This window comes from Pseudophryne corroboree, chromosome 6, assembly GCF_028390025.1.
Source record: "Pseudophryne corroboree isolate aPseCor3 chromosome 6, aPseCor3.hap2, whole genome shotgun sequence".
NCBI classification, from domain to species: Eukaryota; Metazoa; Chordata; class Amphibia; order Anura; family Myobatrachidae; genus Pseudophryne; species Pseudophryne corroboree.
This window is the reverse complement of record NC_086449.1, coordinates 304,862,103-304,888,277: the sequence shown is the minus strand read 5'-3', so window position 1 is coordinate 304,888,277 and position 26,175 is coordinate 304,862,103. Positions and strand designations below refer to the sequence as shown.

General features: G+C 43.1%; 1 protein-coding gene across 11 annotated transcripts in view; it reads right to left on the bottom strand.

Moving 5' to 3' along the window:
• LOC134932110 (bone morphogenetic protein 7-like) overlaps positions 1-26,175 on the bottom strand; it is a 277,636-nt gene that overhangs the window by 138,194 nt on the left and 113,267 nt on the right. The window contains exons 1-2 of one of the 11 annotated variants that reach the window (XM_063926197.1): positions 12,508-12,574; positions 11,037-11,120 (exon numbers count right to left, since the gene is read on the bottom strand). The exons of the other annotated variants lie outside the window; for them this stretch is intronic. Coding sequence (XP_063782267.1) covers positions 11,037-11,051 — 15 coding nt within the window. The 5' untranslated portion in view covers positions 11,052-11,120; positions 12,508-12,574. Of the gene's footprint in view, positions 1-11,036; positions 11,121-12,507; positions 12,575-26,175 lie in introns of those variants that run through there. 11 annotated transcript variants of the gene reach the window in all.

Genomic DNA, 26,175 nt, shown 5'->3' with positions numbered 1-26,175 from the left:
GCCACAATAACTGTATGTTAATGTTTCCAGTAATTGATGATTAGTTCTGAATATCGGCTTGGAGGAATTTTACAGGTTTCTCCTTGCAATCCTGCCATGCACACAATTGTTGTTCATTGTCCTCCTGATGGTGGACTCATGGACATTACCATTAGGTAATGTGAGAAATTCCTTCAGTAGCTTAGCTGTTACCTTGGGTTCCTTTGTAACCTTTCAAACTATTAAATGCCTTGCTCTTGGCATAATCTTTGTTGGTCGACCATTCCTTGGGGTGGTGACAGTGGTCTGGCATTTCCTCCATTTGTATTTTGCACACATTCTGGACTCCACCAGTCAACAGTCAGACAAACTCTTTAGAGGTGGTTTTGTAACCTTTTCCAGCCTGAAGAGCACCAGCAACTCTTCTTCTGAGGTCCTTAAAAATCTCCTTTGTTCGTGGCATGATATACCTCCATAAATATATATTGTGAATATCAGACTGATTAAGGGCATTGAAACATTGGTATGAAATATCTAATAATAAACAGGGAGAAAATCCTGTGGAGATACCCTGTAACCAAAGAGATTACCCAACAACCGGGACAAACAGGAAATAAATAAAATTATACCAAATATTTATTTACAGTTAAAAGATTAATTTAGTATTGAAAAATACAATTAATTGTTTACATTTACATAAAGTCAGTAGTCCAATGGTAATACATGAGATGCTATAAACCCCACCTTCACCTTGTTCGGGTGTGAGCTCAAGGTGGGGATCCTCACAGGAATGGACAATGTACATTGAACTTATAAGCCCTACGTGTTTCACCCATTGGACTTCAGGGAAAGGAATCAAAGAACGGTTAAATGTAAAGGATCAAGTGAAGCTTATCCCAATTTGTTACATTCAAGCAAATCTTTCTTTAATGGGCAAAACCATGTGCACTGCAGGTGGGGCAAATATAACATGTGCAGAGAGAGTTAGATTTTGGTGAGTTATTTTGTTTCTGTACAGGGTAAATATTGGCCGCTTTATTTTTACACTGCAATTTATATTTCAGTTTGAACACACCCTACACAAATCTAACTCTCTCTACACATGTTACATCTACACTGCACATGGTTTTGCCCATTAGAGAAAGATTTTGCTTTAGCGAGCCATGCTGAATCAGGCCCCATATCTCTAGCGGTGTTTAGAAGACAGTGTAAGACCAGAGCAGTTAGTTTCTAGATTAAGTAAGACCCACACTGTACCTAATATGTCTAGGTGTCCTCACTTAGGTAATATGCTACAAAAGGAAGTTTACTGATCTACTGATCTCCAACTACAAGAGATCAGCGAACTTCCTTCTATACCATATTATCATCGATATGGTGGAATCTGAGCCTTAGAATTTAGCCATCCTTCAACAAGCACATCAATTGTCCAATGACCAGACAGGAGGGTTTCTCCTAAATTGCCCATGCCTTGAACAAATCCACACAACAAACAGTGTTCCAGTCATTCAGTGACTGGATGAATGTGATTTTTCTTGATAAACACATGGCTGATTATATATATATATATATTGGTCTGTGATCAGGGCTAACAAAATTCTGTTGCGCAAATTACCAAAGAATGATAAAATCTATATAGCACACATCTTATAGAACTCTATTAGATTGTTGTCCTGGGAGTAATCCCATTTTACCACTAGACTGCTACTTTACCCACCATTCATGACAAGAATCTACCAGGAATCATACAGGACTAACTGCTCTCGCACATATTGCCCATTTCTGATATGAAGTAGTGAAAAGAGCAAGTAACTTTGTATCTGGAATAAACCATGCTGCGGGTTCAGTATATATTTGACTGACAAACGGGATGCTGGCGGTCACAATACAGACCCCGGCATCCCGATCTTCGAAATCCCCTACTCTTTAACCCTCTCTTCCTGCAGCCTAACCAGGAACCTCCCCATGTAGTGCCTGATCATAACCTCCCCCCCTGCTGGTGCCTAACCCTATCCCCCCATCCCCACAGCCTAAGCCCAACCCTAACCCCCCGGGTGGCGCCTAAACCTAACCTACCCCCCCCCCCAACCATAACCAGGACGCTATACTTACAGTTGGGATGCTGACTGTAAGGATTCTGGTGTCTGTTTCCTGACCCTGTCTGGATTCTGTCACAACCATTCTGACGAGGTTCAGGATTATGACTGCAGGGATCCCGACAGTCGGTATCTTAACCACATCCCCATGCGAAGAGAGCAAATGCATTTATATATTTTTTTTGAGCAGGGTAAATAGTATCTGCTTTTGCATGTAGCCCACAAATGTTAGACAGCTTGTTCTTTACACTGCAACTCAGATTTCAGTGTGGACTCACCCCACCCATATCTAAATCTCTCTGCACATTTTACACCTGTCCCACCTGCCTTGCAGCACAGTATTGCCCAGGTGCACAGTAGGGATGAGCGGGTTCGGTTCTCAGTGAACCGAATTTCACCATTTGAGTCCGGTTCCGAGCCAGGCTCAGGTTTTCCTGCCTGACTTGTAAATCCGTTTGAGGCAAAACGTCATCAGCCTGCTGTCGGATTCTCGCAGGGTTTGGATTCCATATCAGGAGCCGCACGTCCCCACCCCGTCCATTCTCTCAGTGTCCGTGTCTTGTGCTGAATCTGTCCAGTCACAGTGCTTGTGTCCTCTGCTGCCACAAGTCCAGTGCTGTCCAGTGGTGCTGTGTTGTGCTGCATCAGTTACAGTGGTGGTGTCCTCTGCTGCCATATGTCCAGTGCTGCTATATAATAAGTCCCTTACAGTGTTGCTGTATTGTCCTGCATCAGACCAGTGGTAGTGTCCTGGGCATCAGTCAGTCCAGTGACCAGGCAGTCACAGTGGTATACGCTGCTGCTATATGTCCACTGCTGCCATATAACAACAACCACCAACACCAACGTCCCTTACAGTGTTGCAGTGTTGACCTGCATCAGACCAGTGGTAGTGTCCTGTGAATCAGCCATTCCTGTGCCGCATATTGTGTTATATAACTCCAGAAAAATAATGGGAGAACAAAAATTTGGAGGATAAAATAGGGAAAGATCAAGAACCACTTCCTCCTAGTGCTGAAGCTGCTGCCACTAGCCATGTCAAACGATGAAATGCAATCGTCATCTGCCCAATGTGATAGTAGAGGGCATATAAAATCCAAAAAGCCAAAGTTTAGTAAAAAGACCCCCAAAAAAGAAATTTAAATGGTCTGAGGAGAAACGTAAACTTGGCAATATGCCATTTATGACACGGAGTGGCAAGGAACGGCTGAGGCCCTGGCCTATGTTCATGACTAGTGGTTCAGCTTCACATAATGATGGAAGCCCTCATAAATGAGGCCTTGACACTTATGTTGGTGTTAGTTGTGCATCCGGTTAGGTATCCGCCATTAGTGCAGTGGGATTTAGACAATTGATGGAGGTATTGTGTCCCCGGTACCAAATCCCATCTAGATTCCACTTCACTAGGCAGGTGATACCGAGATTTGGACGTCTAATTCTAGTGATTTGGATGTCTATTTCCAGTGATTTGGACGTCTATTTCCAGTGATTTTGATGTCTAATTCCAGTGATTTTGCAATATTATTTATTACAGTGATTTTGCAGTATAATTCCAGTGATTTTGCCATTTAATTCCAGTGATTTTGCCGTATAATTCCAGTGATTTTGACTTTTAAATTCCAGTGATCCTGCTGTATAATTGCAGTAATCCTGCCGTATAATTACAGTGGTACTGGCTTATAATTACAGTGATCCTGCCATATAAATCCAGTCATCCTGCCATATAAGTCCTGTGATCCTGACGTATAATTACAGTAGTACTGGCGTATAAATCCAGTCCAGTGATACTGCTATATTATATATATCTCCTTTTGCAAAGCGGATTACTGAAAACAACTATGCTAGTGTTAGACGTGCGTCCGGTATCCACCTTTAGAGCAGTGGGACTACAGTGCCAACCCTAGATGGGCCTGGTGTTCGTGCCGCACACTTATGTCACTTAGCTTAGTCATACAGCTACCTCATTGCCCTCTTTTACTTCTTGGCATGATGTGCTGTTTGGGGACTATTTTTTTTAAAGTGCCATCCTGTCTGCCACTTCCGTTTATGTCCAGTGGTACTGCCATTTAATTCCAGTGATTTTGCATGTATAATTCGTGATTTGGACGTATAATTCCAGTGATTTTGCAGTATAATTCCAGTGATTTGGATGTATAATTCCAGTGGGAATTGTTTGTGTCGCTTGGCTTAGTCATACAGCTACCTCATTGCACCTCTTCGACATCTTTGCATGGTGATTTTTGGGGCCTAGTTGTTGAAAAGTGCCATCCTGTCTGACACTGCAGTGCCTCTCCTAGATGGGCCAGGTGTTTGTGCCGAACACTTGTGTTGCTTGGCTTAGTCATACAGCAGCCTTGGTGCACCTCTTTTTCTTCTTTGCATCATGTGCTGTTTGGGGACTAGTTTTTGAATAGTGCCATCTTGTCTGCAACTGCAGTGCCACTCCTAGATGGGCCAGGTGTTTGTGCCACACACTTGTGTCTCTTAACTTGGTCATACAGCCACCTCGGAGCAACTTTTAGGCCTAAAAACAATATTGTGAGGTGTGAGGTGTTCAGAATAGACAGGAAATGAGTGGAAATGAATGTTATTGAGGTTAATAAAACCGTAGGAGCAAAATTACCCCCAAATTCTGTGATTTTAGCTGTTTTTATGTTTTTTTTCCAAAAATCATCCAGATCCAAAACCAAACCACGAAAGGGTGGTTTTAGCAAAACCAAGCCAAAACCAAAACACAAAAGTGGCATTAGAACCAAAACCAAAAACACGAAAAGTGCCAGCCGCTCATCTCTAGTGCACAGTTACTTGCTCTTTTTTGCGTTACTACCAAAGCAGAATAATTCCCATTGTTACCTAGACGGATTCCTCCTGGGGATATTAAGGTTTGGAATGAAGTCTTGTATGAAAAAAAATATATATATTTTACAAGCACACTTGGCAGTGAATGAGATCGTCAATACATACAGATCTATTGCTACATCACATACAGTTTTTTTTACAAAAGTTATTACTAATTGAAAAACTGCCACTGTTATTTATTTAAAAATATTCTACAAATTGATTTTTGCTTGGCTATTTGAAGTATCAAATTGGATTACAATTCAATATATGCATGAAATGGCAGTGGTGATTTATGCATATTCTGTACTACACAGATATAAAAAAAACTCCAATCAATGTTCTCCTGTGCCATACGTGTAGTATTTCTGAGCTGTAGTTCTTATTATCATATAATTCTTTGTATTTTTGGGAGTTTAGTAAATATTTTCAATATTATATACACATACTGGTCAGGTTGTAATTAAGTCCAAGTTAGTCGGCCATGCAGGATGCCGGCCGAACTTGGACTTTTTTTTTTAAAGGGACAATCATGTACAAGGTTAAACCATGCCTTGTACATAATTGCCCCTTTAAGAAAAAAGTCCAAGTTTGGTTGTTATCCTGCATGACTGCCAAACTCAGATTTCATTACATCCCGCCCACAGTGTGCTGCAAATACTGATGTAGGTGTGTATACACATTTACACTGCCTTCAGCTCTTTCCATGACCATATAAAAGTAACCAATTCGGTGACCTGGATCTTACAGCTTGAGTCCATCTAGACAGTAGATAGTTCTCAATATACAGTAGAATTAAATTAGCTCTGGTACTTTACTTTGCCTTCATACACCCTGACCATAATCCATATTAACCCATCCATCTACCCAGTGATATCTACCTTTGTTTGCTTTCTTCGTCAATTAAAAAAAAAAAGCACAGACAAGTGTCCAGTCACAGCAATATTTGTCTTCACTGAAGCTACTTGCTCTAAGCTTATTAGGGTTTCTAGGAATGCACTATATTTATGCTGCAAAAAGTGTTGTATCAATTCTAATACGGAGATTTAAGAAACATTTTTGATTTGTATACACATTCTTAATGTTGTATTTCCCTTGCATTTCGCCTTTTTGCTTCCATTACAATAACTTTATCTAAAAATGTAAAGGATGGCATGAAGCCTGTCTTGAGAGCATTATGTAACAAGTGAAGGCAATTTTAGGCTTTGCAGAGGAGATCATGGGCTAGAATATCAATGGAATGGAAGGGGCTACAGTGCCAGGCCTCCAGATAAAAATAGGCTCATCATCACGACAGTATGAACATGATCAGCCACAAGGCACACAGCTATAAATCATCCAGTATTAAAGTTGTATTTATTTCCTTACACATTACTAAAATATCTCTGCTTTTAGTAATTCATGAGACATTGGGGCTGATAATTTAGGAGATGTACACACCCACACACTGCACTGGCCACACCCACAGCCTGACCACACCCATACTGCACCTGTCAAAGCTCCTCTGCTTCTTACATGAAGATTATCATCAATATTCAGCCCTGTGCCCATTTAGCCCTTTTCTGGCCCCAAAGAGACCAGACTGTGTACTGCTGGCTTTGCCAACCAGTGGCTCTCCACCTGTTGTGAAACTACAAGTCCCAGCATCCCCTGCCCCACATTTGCTATTAGGGAATGCTAAAACTGTATCAGTGCATGCTGGTACTTGTAGTTTCACAACAGCTGCAGAGCCACAGGTTGGCTAGGCCTGGTGTACCAAATCTGCAAATCTAAACTCTCAACATAAAATAAAATGGAAACTATTCAAACATTCCCCCTTCATGCACTTCTGTTGTGAATAACACCTCCACTTATTTGGGCACAGTCCAAACGCTTCCACAAAGAAGTGCCCGGGGACCCCAGAATAAGGCAGGACAAGCTGACCATATATTGAAAGTGGTAAATGCTCCATAATGACTCTTTGCAAAACAGTTGGCACATGAGATGTAGTGCCTTCCCATTGGAAAAAAAAAATGAGATTAGGAAGACAAAATACAAACAAAAGAGAACAAGGTTTTGGGCGGGAGGGTTGGGTATCAGAATGACAAAGAGGCTGTGTAGTAAACTTCACTCAGACTTTATACAGTACCTAAACCAAACACACACACACACACACACACACACACACACACACACACACACACACACCTTAAGAACGCTATTGGTCCAACCATTTGAATAACACCTAACTGAAATGCTAACCTGCCTGGTAACAGGGTTGTATTACTTAGCCAATCAGTAAAAAAAAAAAAAAAAAACAGGACTCATTAGCCTATCCAGCTTTCATCTACACAAAGCAAATATTTCTCATGATGGTGCAAATTTTTACTGTATCTCTGCACTTAATCCAAAACGAGGAGTATTATAAATTATGCGTTGGTTCAGGAATTAAAATACCATTCAATTTTACTCATGTTCACAGACCATGAAGCTGTAACATAATAATAAAATTATTTTAAAAATCCATACTATTAATTACATCTACCATTATTTGCTACTCAAACACAGTAGGTCACACATTAAAAGTTATCTTTTTAGTATAATATCAAAACCAGAGATTGAGCCAGTGACATTATGGTTTTGTAAAACTGTGCCAATCTTATCTCAGAATGCTATTAAAAGACAATGCTTCAAATTGCAAGAACTTCAATCACATATTTATTACAAATAGCTTGAATCACTAATAATTGCACAATGGTTTGTCTAGACAGTGGCCCAAACATTGCAAACTACAGAATGTAAAATTAGCTTGTTCATTTACAGTATATGGGATACAATATTTAGGAAAATCTAACTTTTGAAAGAGACATAGGGTCAAATGTAATAAAGTGAGAGTTTCAAAAAGTGAGAGATTTGGTAAGGTTTTGCAGTTTTTTTTAAGTGGAAATTATTTACACAGCAAGATCAACCTGGTTTTGCAGTGTAAATGATTGCAACTTAAAAAAACAACAACTGCAAAACCTTACCAAATCTCTCACTTTCTGAAACTCTCACTATTACATTTGGCCCAATGTTTCTTTTTTAAAGGAGATATGTGCATAATAGTTTTCCTGTTGTAAAACAGACTTTTGGGATCATATATCAGAATAAAAACAGTACAGTACGTAACAGGTATGCAGATACCAGCAGCTTCCTAACACTTTTGAACCACCTGCTTAATTCAAACTTTTTAAAACTGAACAGATGTGTCCATGCTGGGGTGTTCATCCAAGGATACTGCTATATTTTACTATTTTTTATACATATATATATATATATATATATATATATATATATATATATATATAGAAGAAAAGCAGCGGCACTCTCAGGTCTTTGATTCAAAGAAAACGGGACACAGCGGTCACAGGTTCAAAATTCAACGTTTCGATATTTTACTATCGTCATCAGGATAAGAACATTACAAACAAACAATACTTAAATAGCTACTCACCCCACCTCGTGTAGACCATCGTCGCGAGTACCGGGTCCAGTGACGACACTCCATAGCGCCGCGCACTTCCTGTGCGCCCGGCCGCGCAGACGGTCACCTAGCAACCAATAAACAAAACACCGTGTGTGTACATTAATGGATCAGAGACAAGCTAACCACTCGAGGACTAAAGGAGTGGGACACATAAGGCACATCAGCCTGTCATGGGTATAATACAAACTTATGTATACATGCTGAACATCTGCATATTAACGTGTACGTAGTAAACATATAGATGAGTATCACACATGATAATTAATATATATAAATAGAGGTAGACCGTGTCCAGATTATCACCGGCTGATCATTGCTGTAATAAGAAAAAAGCATATATAAGACACATCTGATTATATAAAGCAGTTCAAGGGGAGATGCTCATTTAGGCCTTTTGGTGCGATGGTGTTTAATCGATATATCCATCTTGTCTCCCTTTGCAGGAGAGCTTTACTCCTATCTCCCCCTCTCATGCGCTTAGGTTCAGCATCGATAATTTTATATCTCAAGGTTGCCAGACTATGGTTAAGCAATTTGAAATGTCTGGCCACCGGCTGATTTAAAGCATCCTTCCCACCCTCCAAGGCATGTCTAATGGCTGACCTATGAAGTGCCATTCGTTCTTTGAACTGTCTTGTGGTCTTCCCTACGTAGAGAAGACCACACGGACAGCGGATGATATACACCACGTGGGTGCTACTACATGTCAGTACCTGCCGGATGGCTATCCGTTCCCCCGAATGTGGGTGGGAGAAGGAATTGCCATGCTCCAGGTAGCTGCACGTAATGCACCCTGTACAACGGTAGCAACCAGCCTTTCTGGTTAGAAAGGTGGTTGGTCCAGCTGCTTTTTTCTCAGAAATATCATTTTTTACTAGCCAGTCCTTTAAGTTACGATTCCTAGTATAACTGGCCATCACTTTGGAATTTCTCAGCATGGGAAGGTCAGGATCCGAGGTGACTATTGGCCATAACTTCTTCAAAGAAATAGACATTATGATCCGGCAGTTCTTAACAAGAGGATACGACTATAAGAGCCTCCTTGTAGCAAAGAACAAGGTACTTGCCATTCCTCGGACAGAGACGTTGACTCCCACAGCTGACACCAGAAAACAGAAAAAGGACATTGTACCGTTTGTGCAGCAATTCAATACTGCCAGTTCGATTATTTCGGAGTCCGTGAAGAAGTTATGGCCAATAGTCACCTCGGATCCTGACCTTCCCATGCTGAGAAATTCCAAAGTGATGGCCAGTTATACTAGGAATCGTAACTTAAAGGACTGGCTAGTAAAAAATGATATTTCTGAGAAAAAAGCAGCCTGACCAACCACCTTTCTAACCAGAAAGGCTGGTTGCTACCGTTGTACAGGGTGCATTACGTGCAGCTACCTGGAGCATGGCAATTCCTTCTCCCACCCACATTCGGGGGAACGGATAGCCATCCGGCAGGTACTGACATGTAGTAGCACCCACGTGGTGTATATCATCCGCTGTCCGTGTGGTCTTCTCTACGTAGGGAAGACCACAAGACAGTTCAAAGAACGAATGGCACTTCATAGGTCAGCCATTAGACATGCCTTGGAGGGTGGGAAGGATGCTTTAAATCAGCCGGTGGCCAGACATTTCAAATTGCTTAACCATAGTCTGGCAACCTTGAGATATAAAATTATCGATGCTGAACCTAAGCGCATGAGAGGGGGAGATAGGAGTAAAGCTCTCCTGCAAAGGGAGACAAGATGGATATATCGATTAAACACCATCGCACCAAAAGGCCTAAATGAGCATCTCCCCTTGAACTGCTTTATATAATCAGATGTGTCTTATATATGCTTTTTTCTTATTACAGCAATGATCAGCCGGTGATAATCTGGACACGGTCTACCTCTATTTATATATATTAATTATCATGTGGGATACTCATCTATATGTTTACTACGTACACGTTAATATGCAGATGTTCAGCATGTATACATAAGTTTGTATTATACCCATGACAGGCTGATGTGCCTTATGTGTCCCACTCCTTTAGTCCTCGAGTGGTTAGCTTGTCTCTGATCCATTAATGTACACACACGGTGTTTTGTTTATTGGTTGCTAGGTGACCGTCTGCGCGGCCGGGCGCACAGGAAGTGCGCGGCGCTATGGAGTGTCGTCACTGGACCCGGTACTCGCGACGATGGTCTACACGAGGTGGGGTGAGTAGCTATTTAAGTATTGTTTGTTTGTAATGTTCTTATCCTGATGACGATAGTAAAATATCGAAACGTTGAATTTTGAACCTGTGACCGCTGTGTCCCGTTTTCTTTGAATCAAAAACCTGAGAGTGCCGCTGCTTTTCTTCTATATACTTGGTTGCAAAACTAATACAGAAGGCACCTGGGTGTTTTCATGCTGGTTGGAGTGAGTGCCGGCTGTCCATATCTATATATATATCTATATATATATATATATATATATATCTATATCTATATCTATATCTATATCTATATCTATATCTATATATTTCAGATTGGTCAGGGGGCACTCGGACAAATTTCACAGACACAGAGCATGCTTCAATGTTTTGAGATTTATTATCTTGTCATCAGGAAAAACACATATCCAAAAACCGTACTGACCTTATACACCCCCATCTCTACATGTGTAGCTCCCACTGCCAGAGCCCCTGGAAGTTGCCCATAGTGGACGTCATCAACAGGTATCTGTTGGCCAGGTAACCAAAATATATAAATACAATGATGATCTCCACTACAAACAGTGTAACAATTGTGAACTGGTAGTGTAACAATTACATATACAGTTTCAAAAGGTTAGTAACACACAGCATACAGTATATTCATTATGTGGCAGATTCTCGCTTGTCTGCAATGATGCATAATTAACATAATGATTAGGATATATTCTGTTTCAGCTGTTGAGCAAAGTAATACACTAACAGTTTTATCCTCTTATTACCTCGACACATTGTAATGTTGAGTTTTTATCATAAACCAATCATAATAATTAGTGATGAGCGGATTCGGTTTTACTCGGTTTTACTCGGTTTTACTCGGTTCTCAAAACGGCATCTTATTGGCTCAGGGATGTCACGTGTTTTGGATAGCCAATAAGATGCCGTTTTGAGAACCGAGTAAAACCGAGTAAAACCGAGTAAAACCGAACCTCGCTCATCACTAATAATAATATTTGGTAACAAATAGTTAGAAAACCATCCATTTGAGAAACAGATATCATACAAAAAAAAGAAAGAGAACAGTTAAAGAAAACAATTAAAGGAAACAATGGATACCAACAACGCATCTATTAAACCTTTCTGCAGGATGTTCGACCAAGAGGTAAAAACGGTCTCACAAAGGGAGTTTGGCAGAGAGAACATTATACATTGCAATTTAAGTAAATCAGAGTAGGATGCTTTATATGATTTATCTATTTATTCTGATATTATACACCCCGTTGATGAAGGCGGGGCTTTGGTGATACAAGATTTGTCTATGTGTGTGACTGAAATTGAACGACAACTATCTGATGTAAAGGTATATAGGTTATTAAGAGGTGATCCTACTGTTGGTTTCAGTTCTGAATAGTCAGTATTACTAACTTCTGCTGTCAAAGAGAGCTTTATTTCACAACAATTATGCTCAGTGCTAATTCCCACTAATCCTGTGGTTCCATTATTGTATACCCTGCCAAAGTCGCATAAAAACCCTGTGTCCCCACCGGGGCTTGACACTACAGCCTTTTAAAATACCCTATAGGTACCTCAGAAATGCGGTTAAGTATGTTTTCTGTGCAGTATTAACATTTCAAATCTGTATACCATCATTCCGAATGATGAAGGCCTTAAAGCTATACAGGCACAAGTGGTCAATAATATCTGGTATAATGGTCCTGATGCAAATTTGTTTTTGCAACTATTAGGGATGATATTGACACAATCACTTTTTATACAATGGTACATTTTATCTTCAGGTATGAGGGTGTGTGATGGGGTCGAATGAAGCCCCATTGTTTGCTAATGCCTATATGAGGACAGCTGAAAGAGAAATCTTCTTTAATAACATGGAGATATCAAGGTATATGAACACTTACTGTTGTTACATTGATGACCTGTTCATGATATGGACAGGCACTGATGGTCAATTCATTCAGTTCATTGAAACACAAAGCTTCCAATAGTTCTGTAAAATTCACATACAGTATTTACAGTTGTAAGGTCAACTTTCTGGATGTAGCAGTGGAAATTGCAAATGGGCTGATTAGTACAAAACTCTTTCATAAAGCCATTGATCACAACACACTACAAGTTTTCATCCCAAGCCATGCAAATATGGGCTTCCCTTTTCATAATTCATGCGGGCAAAAATGCATATTTAGTGATGTCTTTGTGGCTCAACAACAAATAGATATGATAGAAACATTTTTATTGAGAGGATATAATAAGGATTGTCTGATTAAAGCTATAGCATGGGCAATTAAAATACCACTGGCTCAACTGTTATGTAGAAAGGAGGAAAAAAAAAAGCTATGTAATCCCTTGGGTCAATCATTATAATCCACGCAGTGGTGCCATCAAAAAGGTGTATCAAAAATTGTGGCCTGTGGTACAATCTGATCCCTCTATGAACTTTGGTGAGACACAGATCATGCCCTGTTACACAAGGGGTCGCAATATATGCAACATTTTAATAAAGACTGATATCGCTAGAGTTCAACAGAATACTCAATCTAATTCTTTGTCTCTCAAACCAGGGTGTTTCCATTGTCTTGGTTGAATTACTTGTCATTACAGGACTAGCGAGACCAGTTTTAAACATCCACATACTGTCAAAGGTATTATTATGGCCACATGGCTAACTTGTCTAACTAAATTTGCTGTGTATTTAATCACATGCCCTTGTGGCCTTAGTTACATGGGCAAGACTGAACGTATGCCAGGTGAGCAGATTAGAATGCACTGCTCTTCCATCAAGGTGGCATTTGAAATGGGCCAAACTGATCAGCCTGTCACCCGTCATTTTCTTCAGGCTGGACACAATATGTCCACCTTTCATTTTAATATAATTGATCATGTACTACTATCTATCCGAGGGGAAATCATGCTGGTAAATTATTGTGCTGTGAGGAGCAATGGATACACAGACTAGGGACGCTAGTGCAGAGGGGTATAAATTGCAACTTTGATATCCATGGTTTAATTGTTTTCTTTAACTGTTCTTTCTCTGACGTCCTAAGTGGATGCTGGGACTCCGTAAGGACCATGGGGAATAGCGGCTCCGCAGGAGACTGGGCACAACTAAAGAAAGCTTTAGGACTACCTGGTGTGCACTGGCTCCTCCCACTATGACCCTCCTCCAGACCTCAGTTAGAATCTTGTGCCCGGCTGAGCTGGTTGCACACTAGGGGCTCTCCTGAGCTCCTAGAAAAGAAAGTATACTTTTAGGTTTTTTATTTTCAGTGAGATCTGCTGGCAACAGACTCACTGCTACGAGGGACTAAGGGGAGAAGAAGAGAACCTACCTGCTTGCAGCTAGCTTGGGCTTCTTAGGCTACTGGACACCATTAGCTCCAGAGGGATCGAACACAGGCCCAGCCTCGGTCGTCCGGTCCCGGAGCCGCGCCGCCGTCCCCCTTATAGAGCCAGAAACAAGAAGATGGTCCTGGAAATCGGCGGCAGAAGACCTCGGTCTTCAACAAGGTAGCGCACAGCACTGCAGCTGTGCGCCATTGCTCCTCATGCACACCTCACACTCCGGTCACTGATGGGTGCAGGGCGCTGGGGGGGGGGCGCCCTGAGCAGCAATATTAAACACCTTGCTGGCATAAAACTCACATAATATAGTCTTAGAGGCTATATATGTGAAAAATACCCCTGCCAGATATCCATAAAAAAGCGTGAGAAGTCCGCAAAAAAAGGTGCGGAGCTATCTCCCTCAGCACACTTGCGCCATTTTTCCCTCACAGCTCCGCTGAAAGGATCGCTCCCAGGCTCTCCCCTGCAGTTTCAAGACTACAAAAGGGTAAAAAAGAGAGGGGGGGCACTAAATTTAGGCGCAGTAGTATACATATAAGCAGCTATAAGGGAAAATCACTCAGTTATAGTGTTAATCCCTGTGTTATATAGCGCTCTGGTATGTGCTGGCATACTCTCTCTCCGTCTCCCCAAAGGGCTTTGTGGGGTCCTGTCCTCAGTCAGAGCATTCCCTGTGTGTGTGCGGTGTGTCGGTACGGCTGTGTCGACATGTTTGATGAGGAGGCTTATGTGGAGGCGGAGCAGATGCCGATAAATGTGATGTCACCCCCTGCGGGGCCGACACCTGAGTGGATGGACTTGTGGAAGGAATTACGTGAAAGTGTCAACTCCTTACATAAAAGGTTTGACGACATAGCAGATGTGGGACAGCCGGCTTCTCAGCTCGTGCCTGCCCAACTGTCTCAAAAGCCATCAGGGGCTCTAAAACGCCCGCTACCTCAGATGGCAGACACAGATGTCGACACGGATACTGATTCCAGTGTCGACGACGATGAGACTAATGTAACTTCCAATAGGGCCACACGTTACATGATTGAGGCAATGAAAAATGTGTTGCACATTTCTGATGTTACCCCAGGTACCACAAAAAAGGGTATTATGTTTGGGGAGAAAAAAACTACCAGTGGTTTTTCCCCCATCTGATGAATTAAATGAGGTGTGTGAAGAAGCGTGGGCTTCCCCCGATAAGAAACTGGTAATTTCTAAAAAGTTACTAATGGCGTACCCTTTCCCGCCAGAGGATAGGTCACGTTGGGAAACATCCCCTAGGGTGGATAAAGCGCTCACACGCCTGTCAAAGAAGGTGGCACTACCGTCTCCGGATACGGCCGCCCTGAAGGAGCCTGCTGATAGGAAGCAGGAGGCTATCCTGAAGTCTGTATATACACACTCAGGTATTATTTTAAGACCGGCTATTGCTTCAGCATGGATGTGCAGTGCTGCAGCTGCGTGGTCAGATTCCCTGTCGGAAAATATTGATACCCTTGACAGGGACACTGTATTGCTAACCATAGAGCATATAAAAGACGCCGTCTTATACATGAGAGATGCACAGAGGGTTATTTGCCAGCTGGCATCTAAAATAAGTGCAATGTCCATTTCTGCCAGGAGAGGGTTATGGACTCGGCAGTGGACAGGGGATGCAGATTCTAAAAGGCACATGGAAGTTTTGCCTTATAAAGGTGAGGAGTTGTTTGGGGATGGTCTCTCGGACCTCGTTTCCACAGCGACAGCTGGGAAGTCAGCTTTTCTACCCCATGTTCCCTCACAACCAAAGAAAGCACCGTATTATCAGGTACAGTCCTTTCGGCCCCAAAAAGGCAAGCGGGTTAAAGGCGCGTCCTTTCTGCCCAGAGGCAGAGGTAGAGGGAAAAAGCTGCAGCATACAGCCAGTTCCCAGGAACAAAAGTCCTCCCCCGTTCCCTCTAAGTTCACCGCATGACGCTGGGGCTCCACAGGCGGAGCCAGGTACGGTGGGGGCCCGTCTCAAGAACTTCAGCAATCAGTGGGCTCGCTCACGGGTAGATCCCTGGATTCTTCAAGTGGTATCTCAGGGGTACAAGCTGGAATTCGAGAAGTCTCCCCCTCGCAGTTTCCTCAAATCTTCCTTGCCAACAACTCCCTCAGACAGGGAGGCTGTGCTAGAGGCAATTCACAAGCTGTATTCCCAGCTGGTGATAGTCAAGGTGCCCCTCCTTCAACAAGGACGGGGTTACTATTCCACAATGTTTGTGGTACCGAAACCGGACGGTTCGGTGAGACCCATTTTAAATTTGAAATCCTTGAACACGTGTATAAAAAAATTCAAGTTCAAGATGGAATCGCTCAGGGCGGTTAGTTCAAGCCTGGACGAGGGGGATTACATGGTATCACTGGACATCAAGGATGCTTACCTGCATGTCCCCATTTACCATCCTCACCAGGAGTACCTCAGATTTGTGGTACAGGATTGTCATTACCAATTCCAGACGTTGCCGTTTGGTCTGTCCACGGCACCGAGGGTATTTACCAAGGTAATGGCCGAAATGATGATACTCCTTCGAAAAAAGGGAGTTTTAATTATCCTGTACTTGGACGATCTCCTGATAAAGGCGAGGTCCAGGGAGCAGTTGTTGGTCGGGGTAGCAGTATCTCGGGAGGTGCTACAACAGCACGGTTGGATTCTAAATATTCCAAAGTCACAGCTGGTCCCTACGACACGTCTACTGTTCCTGGGGATGGTTCTGGACACAGAACAGAAAAAAGGGTTTCTCCCGGAGGAGAAAGCCAAGGAGCTGTCATCTCTAGTCAGAGGCCTACTGAAACCAAGACAGGTGTCGGTGCATTACTGCACGCGAGTCCTGGGAAAAATAGTAGCTTCCTACGAAGCAATTCCATTCGGCAGGTTCCATGTAAGGACCTTTCAGTGGGACCTGTTGGACAAGTGGTCCGGATCGCATCTTCAGATGCATCGGCTGATAACCCTGTCTCCAAGGACCAGGGTGTCTCTGCTGTGGTGGCTGCAGAGTGCTCATCTTCAAGATGGCCGCATATTCGGCATACAGGACTGGGTCCTGGTGACCACGGATGCCAGCCTTCGAGGCTGGGGGGCAGTCACACAGGGAAGAAACTTCCAGGGACTATGGTCAAGTCAGGAGACTTCCCTACACATAAATATTCTGGAACTGAGGGCCATTTACAATGCCCTAAGTCAGGCAAGACCCCTGCTTCAAAACCAGCCGGTACTGATTCAGTCAGACAACATCACGGCAGTCGCCCATGTAAACCGACAGGGCGGCACAAGAAGCAGGATGGCGATGGCAGAAGCCACAAGGATTCTCCGATGGGCGGAAAATCACGTGTTAGCACTGTCAGCAGTGTTCATTCCGGGAGTGGACAACTGGGAAGCAGACTTCCTCAGCAGGCACGATCTCCACCCGGGAGAGTGGGGACTTCATCCAGAAGTCTTCCAGCTGATTGTAAACCGTTGGGAACGGCCACAGGTGGACATGATGGCGTCCCGCCTAAACAAAAAGCTAGAAAGATATTGCGCCAGGTCGAGAGACCCTCAGGCGATAGCTGTGGACGCTCTAGTGACACCGTGGGTGTACCAGTCGGTTTATGTGTTCCCTCCTCTTCCTCTCATACCCAAGGTACTGAGGATAATAAGAAAAAGAGGAGTAAGAACTATACTCATTGTTCCGGATTGGCCAAGAAGAGCTTGGTACCCGGAACTCCAAGAACTGATCTCAGAGGACCTATGGCCTCTGCCGCTCAGACAGGACCTGCTGCAGCAGGGGCCCTGTCTGTTCCAAGACTTACCGCGGCTGCGTTTGACGGCATGGCGGTTGAACGCCGGATCCTGTAGGAAAAGGGCATTCCGGAGGAAGTCATCCCTACGCTGATTAAAGCTAGGAAAGAAGTGACCGCAAACCATTATCACCGCATATGGCGAAAATATGTTGCGTGGTGTGAGGCCAGGAAGGCCCCAACGGAGGAATTTCAGCTGGGCCGTTTTCTGCACTTCCTACAGTCAGGGGTGACTATGGGCCTAAAATTGGGTTCCATTAAGGTCCAGATTTCGGCTCTGTCGATTTTCTTCCAGAAAGAACTGGCTTCACTGCCTGAAGTTCAGACATTTGTTAAGGGAGTGCTGCATATTCAGCCCCCTTATGTGCCTCCAGTGGCACCTTGGGATCTCAACGTGGTGTTGGATTTCCTAAAGTCGCATTGGTTTGAGCCACTTAAAACCGTGGATTTGAAATATCTCACGTGGAAAGTGGTCATGCTGTTGGCCTTGGCTTCGGCCAGGCGTGTGTCAGAATTGGCGGCTTTGTCATGTAAAAGCCCTTATCTGATTTTCCATATGGATAGGGCAGAATTGAGGACTCGTCCCCAGTTTCTCCCTAAGGTGGTATCAGCTTTTCATTTGAACCAACCTATTGTAGTGCCTGCGGCTACTAAAGACTTGAAGGATTCCAAGTTGTTGGACGTAGTCAGGGCCCTGAAAATTTATGTTTCCAGGACAGCTAGTGTCAGGAAAACTGACTCGCTGTTTATCCTGTATGCACCCAACAAGCTGGGTGCTCCTGCTTCAAAGCAGACTATTGCTCGCTGGATCTGTAGTACGATTCAGCTTGCACATTCTGCGGCTGGACTGCCGCATCCTAGATCAGTGAAAGCCCATTCCACGAGGAAGGTGGGCTCTTCTTGGGCGGCTGCCCGAGGGGTCTCGGCTTTAGAACTTTGCCGAGCAGCTACTTGGTCGGGGTCAAACACATTTGCAAAATTCTACAAGTTTGATACCCTGGCTGAGGAGGACCTGGAGTTCTCTCATTCGGTGCTGCAGAGTCATCCGCACTCTCCCGCCTGTTTGGGAGCTTTGGTATAATCCCCATGGTCCTTACGGAGTCCCAGCATCCATTTAGGACGTCAGAGAAAATAAGATTTTACTCACCGGTAAATCTATTTCTCGTAGTCCGTAGTGGATGCTGGGCGCCCATCCCAAGTGCGGATTGTCTGCAATACTTGTATATAGTTATTGTTTAACTAAAGGGTTATTGTTGAGCCATGTGTTGAGAGGCTCAGTTATATTTCATACTGTTAACTGGGTATAGTATCACGAGTTATACGGTGTGATTGGTGTGGCTGGTATGAGTCTTACCCGGGATTCAAAATCCTTCCTTATTGTGTCAGCTCTTCCGGGCACAGTATCCTAACTGAGGTCTGGAGGAGGGTCATAGTGGGAGGAGCCAGTGCACACCAGGTAGTCCTAAAGCTTTCTTTAGTTGTGCCCAGTCTCCTGCGGAGCCGCTATTCCCCATGGTCCTTACGGAGTCCCAGCATCCACTACGGACTACGAGAAATAGATTTACCGGTGAGTAAAATCTTATTTTTTCTTTTTTTGTATGATATCTGTTTTTCAAATGTATGGTTTTCTACCTATTTGTTACCAAATATTGGGGGTAATTCCAAGTTGATCGCAGCTGAATTTTTTTTTAGCAGTTTGGCAAAACCATGTGCACTGCAGGGGGGGGGGGGGGGGGCAGATATAATATTTGCAGAGAGAGTTAGATTTGGGTGGGTTATTTTATTTCTGTGCAGGGTAAATACTGGCTGCTTTATTTTTACACTGCAAATTAGATTGCAGATTGAACACACCACACCCAAATCTAACTCTCTCTGCACATGTTATATCTGCCTCCCCTGCAGTGCACATGGTTTTGCCCAATTGCTGACAGAATTCCTGCTGCAATCAACTTGGAATTACCCCCATTATGAGGTTTGGTTTATGATAACAACTAGACATTACAATGTGTCGAGGTGATAAGAGGATAAAATTGTCCCAGTGTATTACTATGTTCAGCTGCTGAAACAGAATATATACAGTATGACTAATCACAATACAAAGAACCCGTTTTAGCGCGTGTCCACTGTGGATTGATAATAAAATAGTATAGAAACAATATAATCAGTGATTAAATATTATTGATTCGATTGCGATGGACTCCCAGAGACTTGTCTGCACCAGTCTCAAAACAGAAACTATAGAATTATGGAGAAGGGCCGTGCTAACGAATAAATAAAACATCAAAATTGCCGGTAGTTCTAATTAAAACAAATTTATTTCCTGAATATAAAAAAAGATTACTGACACTAGACAGAGATCCTAACAGGATAATGGATGAATAATCATTAGGTTGATTATTCATCATCTCAGACAGGCAAGAATCTGCCACATAATGACTACAGTATATGCTGTGTGTTACTAGCCTTTTGAAACGGTATATGTAATGGTTTCACTGTTTGTAGCGGAGATCATCATTGTATTTGTTTATTTTGGTTACTTGGCCAGTGGATACCTGTTGATGACGTCCATTATGGGCAACTTCTAGGTGTTCCGGCAGCAGGAGCTACACATGTGGAGATGGGGGTATATAAGGTCAGTACTGTTTTTGTACATGTGTCTATCCAATGATGAGATAATAAATCTCAAAATGTTGAAGCAAGCTCTGTATATAATTGGTGTCCGGCACTCTGTTACTGTGACATGTGGTTCCGGTGCCCGAATCAAGAGATTGTATATCAAAGGGTGAAAAATAAACGTCACTCAAGGAAGTGATAACTTTAGATAGAAATATGGCCTACGTTTCGGAGACCTTTAATCTCCGTCGTCAGGACATTAATAAATATATATATATATATATATATATATATATATACACACATACTATGGAAAAGAGGCACTCAATCAATCATGGTATATGAAAAAAAGTCTTATAAATTTTTATTTTCACCCAACAACGGGCATTTCAGGTGGAATCACATTGATGGTGGTGGCTCAGCAAAAACTCTTGAATAAAATGCAGCTTATGCAGCATCATAAAGTGCTTTAGAGTAAACAAATGTTTTGCTTATAAAGAGGATGTGAAAAAGATCAAACCAGTACGTCCGTCGACCTCGGTCCCATGTGGACCGTTCAAGACTCGCACACCAAGTAACAGTCACCTTCCACCATCCAGAGCCATACCCTCACAGCAGAAATACACATGAAAAAAAAATGGCCAATGGCCTAATTAGACATGATACCAAACACTTATTAAAAAGTACATGATAGAACTTCATACATTCAGATGAACATTGTAAAAGAATACATCGAGATACAGCCAAGGAATTTTGTCAGTTTCAACAGTTGCTAAGATCAAGCCACCCTCACCTTTGCAGGTGTGAGCACAACAGGATGTGATGGCGAACTGAACAAGAGACCGTAAGTGATTTAAGCCAACGCGTTTTGTCAAAATGACTTCCGCAGGGGTTTATATATGGTATCACCATAAAATAAGACGGGTGATCAGATAATACATTAAGACTTCAAAGTCTAAAGGAATGAGGATATATATATATATATATTTTAATGTTTCTGTTCGAAAGATGAAATGATTAAATCGAATGGTCCACCCAGGGTAGTTATAGAGCAATGGAGCCTATAAGTATTATTAAAAATAATACTTGGAAATATTCTTACTGGGAGCTATCAGATACGGTGTCCCTTAAATAATTTATACATACCAAGCATAAAAAAACTCTCTCTACGAATATTCAACTCTTTACACTGAACCCGATTGTAATTCCTGCAAATCACAGATAATTCTTTGGACAGGGTCCTTATACTGAGCCCTAAAAAGGTATTCAACAATATTATCTCTTATTATAGGTCAGCTACCATACATGTAATCAAAGTATGACAAACATTGTTCTTATATAGTTAACAGTGCACTAAATTGTAGTGTGAAATAACGATCATATCTAGATTCAATATGTGATGCATCCATTTAAGCCAACATACTACTTTTATATATCATCAGATGTGACTAGACATTATAGTGCATATTTCAAACATAGTAATTAATATTTTACAATACAAAAAGTATACATATAAAATATACAGTTATGGTAAGAACTTACCATTGATAAAGGAATTTCTCCTATGTCCACAGGTATCCACGGGATAACATTGGGATATGCCGAAGCGACAGCGGAAATGGCACCAAATAGTCACAAGCTTTCTGGCCTCCCTCCCAGGATGCATCGGGCTCATCCATATAATCCCGCCCACCGACTCAGTCAAATCAGTTGTTTTCACAGCAATCAGGCAGGAGCATCATGTAGAACCCTATTCAGGCGATAAGAACACACATGCACACCCTTCCATACAAGAGGGAAAAGGTTTAGTGATTGTAAAGATCCTCAAATCAGGTGTGTCAGGGTGGGATCCCTGTGGATACCTGTGGACATAGGAGAAATTCCGTTATCAATGGTAAGTTCTTACCATAACGGTATATTTCTCCGGCTGGGTCCACAGGTTATCCACAGGATAACATTGGGATTCCCAAAGCCATTATTAGTGGTGGGGACGCTCCTGATTAGCCAGGAGAACCTTTCGCCCGAATACCGCATCATGAGAGGCAAAAGTATCCAAGGCATAATGTTTAATGAATGTGCTAATGGAAGACCATGTGGCTGCCTTACAGATCTGTTCTGCTGAAGCACCATGTTGTGCTGCCCATGAAGGACCTACCTTACGTGTAGAGTGTGCAGAAACATTAGCCAGAGCAGGGAGATCAGCACGAGAATATGTTTCTGAAATAGTCATTCAAAGCCATCTTGCTAGCGTCTGTTTAATAGCAGGCCATCCTCTTTTGTGAAATCCATAGAGAATGAAGAGAGAATCTGTCTGTCTTTCTGATGGCACTAGTACGATCTACATAAATTCTTAATGCACGGACTACGTCCAGCGACGCTTCTCCCGCAGAAAGTCCCGATACCTGAAAAGCCGGGACTACAATTTCTTTGTTCAGGTGAAACTTTGAGACCACCTTCGGAAGATAACTAGATCTAGTTCTGAGAACTGCTTTAGCTGGATAAAAGATCAGAAAAGGAGACTTACACGACAGCGCTCCTAAATCTGACACTCTTCTAGCTGACGCCATTGTCAGTAGAAAGAGAACTTTAGCCGTCAACCATTTAAGATCTGCTCTCTTAAGTGGTTCAAATGGAGCTCCCTGAATGATTTTAAGAACCAGATTTAAATCCCAGGGCACTGCAAGTGGAACAAACGGTGGTTGAATGTGCTACATTCCCTGAAAAAAGGTACGCACATCCTGTAGGTTAGCAATCTTATTCAGCAACCATACAGTTAATGCTGATACTTGAACTCTCAAGGAAGCCACCTTTAAACCCTTATCTATTCCTGCTTGGAGGAAATCCAAAATCCTGGATACTTTAAAAGATCTTGGATCCATACCTCTTTCACTACACCAATGAATATAGGTCTGCCATATTCAATGATAAATACGAGCTGAAGAAGGCTTTCTTGTTCTAAGCATGGTGTCACAACTGAGGGTTTTGGCTGACAGGAGAAAGCCTCAGTTGTAGGGGCTGAGAGGAACTTAAACTGGGGAGGTTTAATCAGACCCCTGGACATGTAAGTGTTAAAAGGAAACCCGAAGGTGTGACCATGACAACCAGGTAAAAGTCAAAATAAGTTTATTAACAGACTCCGTGTAAACAAACAGCATTCAAGGTAAATAATGGCAATAATAAATATGATTCCTGGAGCACTCGGACCATGAAATGGTTACACAGGACACTGGTAGGTAAGAACAGCTGTTACAGTCCTTAGATGGAATAACCTTACCAGGCCTGGCTGTAGTAGTGAAGATATCCAAGGAACATGCCAGTAGCTGGAACAGATGAAGTTGGTAACTTGAATCAGCTGTTGTAATTGCTGGATGGAACCAGCCAGGTGGTAAGACACGGAGTGGATGCGGAATGGAATCAGCCAGATGATAAAGTCACTGAATGAATGCTGGGTGAAACCAGCCAGGTGATGAAACACGGAGTGAATATAGTAAGATGCTAGGGAGCGTGGAAACAGAGGAATTGAAGGATGATTACCGGTGGTAGTGGATACTGCTGGAAGCTGGAAACTGGATCAGCCACGGAGGACTGCAGAGTCAGGCTGCACCGCAGGATAGTAGGCAGGTGCGGGTCTCTTAGTGGATGCTGGAGACAGGAGCTGGAACCTGGAAACACAACCACAGGAGAGAGACTGGAACAAGGTATGACAAACAAAGCACTGACCATTTGCTGGCCCAGGCACAGGATACTTATACCTGCAGCAATGCAGGTATTGGCTGGGCAATTATGCAGATTTCCAGGCAGTGGATTGGAGGAACTGAATCATGTGATTGAATCCAACATGGCTGCGCCCATGTTAGAACTTGGAAGGAAAACTGGTTTAGGAAACCATGTGGAAACATAACTGCAATGGCGGCGCCGGCCGCAGAGGACAGGAGACGCCAGACTGAGAAATGTATGCTGATACTCGTGGATGACAACGGAGGCCGCGGCAGGCATGGAACACCACACTGACAACCTGCACCTATAACACAGGAGCGGTGGCGGAGGCCGCGGAGAACGGGAGACGCCAAACATGGCGCCGCTGTGACAGCATCTCAGCGTGACAGGAGGAATGTGCAGTATGTGGACACAGATGAGATCCGGCCTTGGAACGCTGAGCGAGCCTTAGGAGACATCTTAAAGGCAGGTAATGGCGTCCAGATACCCGGATCGTGACACATGGTTTGAATTACCTGTTGTGAAAATCCTCTTGCTTTTAGGATAGAGGTTTCAACAGCCACGCCGTCAAAGACAGCCGTTCCAGATGGCTGTGATAATAAGGCCCCTGCATTAGTAGATCTGGACATTGCGGAAGCAGAATTGGAGCTTCCACGAACATCCTTAGTAGATCTATGTATCAATGCCTTCTGGGCCAGGCTGGAGCTATTAGAATTATGGTTCCCTTTGCTTGCTTTATTTTCCTCACCACCCTGGGTAACAGGGAGATTGGAGGAAACCGATATGCCAGATGAAATAAATTCCCATTTCACTGACAGTGCATCTACAAGGATCACCCCGGCATCCTTTGTTCTTGACCCGTATGCCGGAACTTTGTTGTTCCAACGGGACGCCATGAGATCTCTCTCTGGCAGACCCCATCTGTTTACTAGAGTTTGAAATACTTCTGGGTGTAACGCCCATTCGGTCTCCTGAATGGTGTGTCGACTGAGAAAGTCCGCTTCCCAGTTCTGCACTCCTGGTACAAACACTGCGGAAAATGACGGAAGATGGAGTTCTGCCCACCTTAGTATGCGAGTTACTTCCTCCATCAATCTTTTGCTGCGAGTTCCTCCCTGATGGTTGAGGTATGCTACTGCTGTTGCATTGTCTGAACGGATCTGGACTGGTCTTCCTTGCAGAATGTCCTTTGCCTGGACCAGAGTCATATATATGGCCCTTTTCTCAAACAGATTTATTGGCAGGCAACTTTCCCTTGTGGTCCATTTTCCCTGGAACCAGAAATTTTTGAACACTGCTCCCCCGCCTTGAAGACTGTCATCTGTTGTTAGTACTTGCCAATCTGCTATCCAAAAGGGTCTCCCCTTATCTAGATGGTCCGTCTGTAACCACCAGGCTAGTGATCTTTTTACGTTAACTGGAAGCTTTATCATGTCTTTTTATTGTCTGATGTTTTCCATTCCATCTGGTTAGAATGAAGGGCTGTAGGGGTCTGGAGTGTAATTGTGCATATTCCACCATGTCGAATGTTGGCACCCTCAGACCCATCACTCGCATTGCTGCATGGACTGATACTGTCTGACTGTGCAATAATTCCTGAGTCATTACCTGCACCTTGGATATCTTTTTCCCAGGTAAGATTATCCTTTGTAGACTTGAATCCAATATGGCCCCTAAGTGAACCATCCATTGTGATGGACTCAGAGACGACTTTTCCCAATTTATGAGCCAACCGTGTCTCTGTAGACAAGCTATTGTCTGTTGGAGATGGCCTAAAAGTAACTCCTGGGATTGAGCCAGGATTAAAAAATTGTTGCAGTATGGAAAAATTCTTATCCCCTGTTTGCGGAGATAAGCTGCCATAACCGCCATAATTTTGGTAAATACCCTGGGGGCTGTTGCTAGCCCAAAGGGCAAAGCCTGGAACTGAAAACGTTGCTGGAGGATGGCAAAGCTGAGGTAACACTGATGGGACCGTGCTATGGGCACATGCAGGTAAGCATCCTGTACATCCAGAGACACCATGTAATCTCCTGGTTCCATGGCCAAAACTATGGAGCGTAACGTCTCCATGTGAAACTTTGGAACCCAAACTTATTCGTTTAACC